We start from the raw sequence: 3,763 nt of genomic DNA, 5'->3' as shown, positions 1-3,763 counted from the left end.
AAAAGAAAAAATATATGTTAAGCCTTTGTGTGAGTGTGCATGTGTTGGTTAATGTGGTTAATGTGGTGTTATGGGCTGTGATGAGCTATGTGGTGTTGGTGGAGAGGATTGCAGATGAGGCAAACGGAAGTGAAGATTGCAGAAACCAGCGGAAGAGCCATGGGGCCATGTATGGGGACAAAGCATGTGCGGGCAGTTTGATGGGAGACGGCGCATGTGAAAGGTCGTGTTTTTCTCTGGTCAGTGATCGCTCATCCCGCCACGGTCAACAGGTAAGGTCTCTGTATTTCTTTCTCCCTTTTGCTTCTTTTTCTGTTGTCTTTTTCCTCCATCATGCTACAGCTAAGAAGCTTGCTTTGCAACTACATGGTCTCAGGTTCAGTCCCACTGAAAGGCATTTTGGGCAAGTGTTTACTACTATAGCTCACATGTATTGTGAGTGAATTTGAAAACTGTGTAGAAGCCTGTTGTATATATATGTGCATGCATGTGTGCACGTGTGTCATTGTGGTTGCATTTGTTCCTCTCCCCTCTGCTTGACAACTAGTGTTGGTTTGTTTATGTCTTCATATATTAGCAGTTAAGCAAATGAGACCAACAGTATAAGTACCAGATTTATATAAAATAACTTTTTCATCATCATCATCATCGTTTAACGTCCGCTTTCCATGCGAGCATGGGTTGAACGATTTGACTGAGGACTGGTGAACCGGATGGCTGCACCAGGCTCCAATCTGATCTTAGCCTGCCAGATCAGATTGGAGCCTAGTGCAGCCTTCTGGTTCACCAGTCCTCAGTCATATCGTCCAACCCATGCAAGCATGGAAAGCGGATTTTAAACGATGATGAAGATGATGAAAAAGAAAAAAAAGGTTCTGGCATCAATTTGTTTAGTCATGGTGGGGGCCCCAGCATAGCCACAGTTTAATGACTGAAACAGATAAAAGAAAACAGATCCATTAGGCTGTCAGTTGCATGCCTAGATGGTTTCAAAGATTCTTTCCGTGTCTCAAAATAGGTGAAGAACACAGAATATGCTGCGAAAGCATTCAAAGAAATATGAACTAATTTCCATTGTTTGCAGATGAACTAGTATCCTACTTGGGTGTTGATTGTCATGGTATTGGTGATGGTAGTGGTGGTAGCTGTAGTGATAGCCATGGTGCTGGTTTTGTTGCTGGTGACGGTAGTGGTTGTAGTTATAGTGATGGCAGTGGTTGTGGTGATGGTGGTTGATGTGATGGTAGTAGTTGCAAGTGAGATTGTTTGTTTCCAGTCCTCCATGAAAAGCATGTCTGGCCACAGGGAAAATATTACGCTGCTGGGAAAAATGTGAGGGTTGGCAACAGAAAAGGCATCCAGTCCTAGAAAATCTGCCTCAACAAATTCTGTCTGATCCATGCAAGCACAGAAAAGTAGAAACAAAAATGGTAATGATGATATTTACCTGTAAGAAAATACTTTCTGAAGTGATGGCTGAAGACGTGGGACCAAGTGGGTCAGCTGCAGTTCCCATAGTCATCGGCACCAGTTGACTACCTTGTACAAGATGTCTGGAATTAAAAGACAAAGGAAAAAAAGATGACACATATTTATAACAAAAAGTGATTTTACTAACATTGTCTGATGATATGGATTTATAACTTAAACATACAGCCAACACACAGACACACAGACACACACATATTTGTTCTTTCATTCATTTTACATTGTGTTTCCCATCTATACAAGCATAACTTACCCTTTGTAACTGAAAAGCTGGACAGTTGCTCCGGCTAACACCACTGGCCCATGGTTCACTGGATGGTCCGATGATGTGTTGCCAGAACTTGGAATTCCACGCAATGTTAAAGATAATCGACTTTCCCGAGGTATTGAAAACAATTGCAGAGTTTCAAAATCTAACCTGTCAAATAAAAAAAATAAAAAAAAACATTTATATATACTCAAACGCAGGATAATGCTAATAATATAGCCTGAACAGGATAAGCTACCCCTATTTTGCAGAAAAAAGTGTTGGCAGCCGGCTATGAGACTCGAACTCACACCTCCGTGATTACGCGTCACGGTGCTCTCAGCCATTAAGCTAAACCGCCCTCACATTTCAACGCTTCTAATGTAAACTTCGTTTGTTTGTTTACGTTCATCGTAATTTGGATTTAACGTATTTATATATACATTACACACACACACACACATATATATATATATATATATATATATATATATATAAAGTGGGCCAAAAGTCAAACATCAAAACAAGACATTTTATTTACATTATGTTATTATCATTATTATTCATTTTGTTCATCACATACAAGTCCATTGTTATTTTATTTATTTCATTCAATTTTTGAAAAATCGAAGCATGCCATAGACAATTCTGGAGTGTATTGAACTTATTTTGTGCGTGATTTTTGGCCTACCCTCATCATCATCATCATCGTTAAACATCCACTTTCCATGCTGGCATGGGTTAGACGATTTGACTGGAACTGGTAAGCTGGAGGGCTGCACCAGGTTCCAGTCTCATTTGGCATGGTTTTCTATGGCTGGATGCCCTTCCTAACATCAACCACTCTGAGAGTGTAGTAGGTGTTTTTATGTGTCACTGGCATGGGTGCCATTTACATAACACCGGCAACAGCCATGACTACGATTTCATAGGTGCCATTTACAAGACACTGTCAATGATCGCGACTACAATTTCACTTGGCTTGACAAGTCTTCTTAATCGCAACATATCACCAAAGGTCTCGGTCACTTGACATTGTCTCTGTTAGGCCCAACATCCAAAGACCATGCTTCACCACCTCATCCTGGGTCTACATCTTTCACAGGTTCCCTCCACAGTTAGAGATCAACACTTCTTTACACAACTGTCTTCGTCTATACGCATTTGTCTCACTTGCCTACCACATCTGAGGCTTCTTATGCCCAGTTTTTCTCTCAAGACATTTATGCTCCGTTTTACATGCACTCTGACATTGCACATCCCTAAGAAGCTGCCCAACCCATGCCAACATGGAAGCTGGATGAAGATAGTGGTGAACCTAAGCAGGCAATGGGTAACTTTTACTTTTCCACCTTTGCTGGTCATCAGCAAACATATTTTTCACCATCTTCCCTTTCCATTTCTTGAAATTTCTCAACCACCCTGTTTGTGGTCTTCCTTTAACCGTTCTACTAACGATAAGGTGGGAGTGGGGTGCTGTCGACCATACACTACCATATTTGCTGGAGGTGGAGTGTCAAGGTGTCACGTTACATAATCAAATCACTTCATTTTCAACCTTTTTATTATCATCTGAAGAGTTTTATAGGTTACAGTTAATTTGTTTTTATGTATGTCTTTTTTTTTTGTAAATATACAGAACGCTCGGATCTATTTCAAAACGGGGGCACCAGTTTTCATTTATGTTTTATGTAGTGTTTTTGGTACCGAAAGACTTTCAAACTTCGTATACTTATCTATTTTGTGTTATAGAACAGAAAAACATTTTTGTATTCGAATTTATTTCATGTAAAAAATTGTCTTATTTCGATAATTTCTACTAATCACTGACGTCTATTCAGTTGAAAACAGTTAGCGCTGTAACGGTGTATATCGTATTAATCCCCTAACCCTAACCCTAAAACTAACCCTAACTCTAGAATCCGAACTCTAAAATTGTTACACACATAGATACGCACAGCGTAATTTATTATATAAACAATATATGCGTATAAATTACGATTAAACCGGATGAAATATGTCACAGGG

General features: G+C 39.7%; 1 protein-coding gene across 1 annotated transcript in view; it reads right to left on the bottom strand.

Annotated features, from left to right (window-relative positions):
- Window positions 1-3,763, bottom strand: part of LOC106869736 (phosphatidylinositol 4-phosphate 3-kinase C2 domain-containing subunit alpha) — a 172,927-nt gene that overhangs the window by 23,338 nt on the left and 145,826 nt on the right. Inside the window, exons 14-16 of the mRNA XM_052969122.1 lie at window positions 1,742-1,906; window positions 1,382-1,553; window positions 953-1,008 (exon numbers count right to left, since the gene is read on the bottom strand). Coding sequence (XP_052825082.1) covers window positions 953-1,008; window positions 1,382-1,553; window positions 1,742-1,906 — 393 coding nt within the window. The remainder of the gene's footprint in view (window positions 1-952; window positions 1,009-1,381; window positions 1,554-1,741; window positions 1,907-3,763) is intronic.

The sequence above is a fragment of the Octopus bimaculoides genome, chromosome 7 (genome assembly GCF_001194135.2).
Source record: "Octopus bimaculoides isolate UCB-OBI-ISO-001 chromosome 7, ASM119413v2, whole genome shotgun sequence".
NCBI lineage: Eukaryota > Metazoa > Mollusca > Cephalopoda > Octopoda > Octopodidae > Octopus > Octopus bimaculoides.
This window is presented reverse-complemented; position numbering and strand designations above follow the sequence as displayed.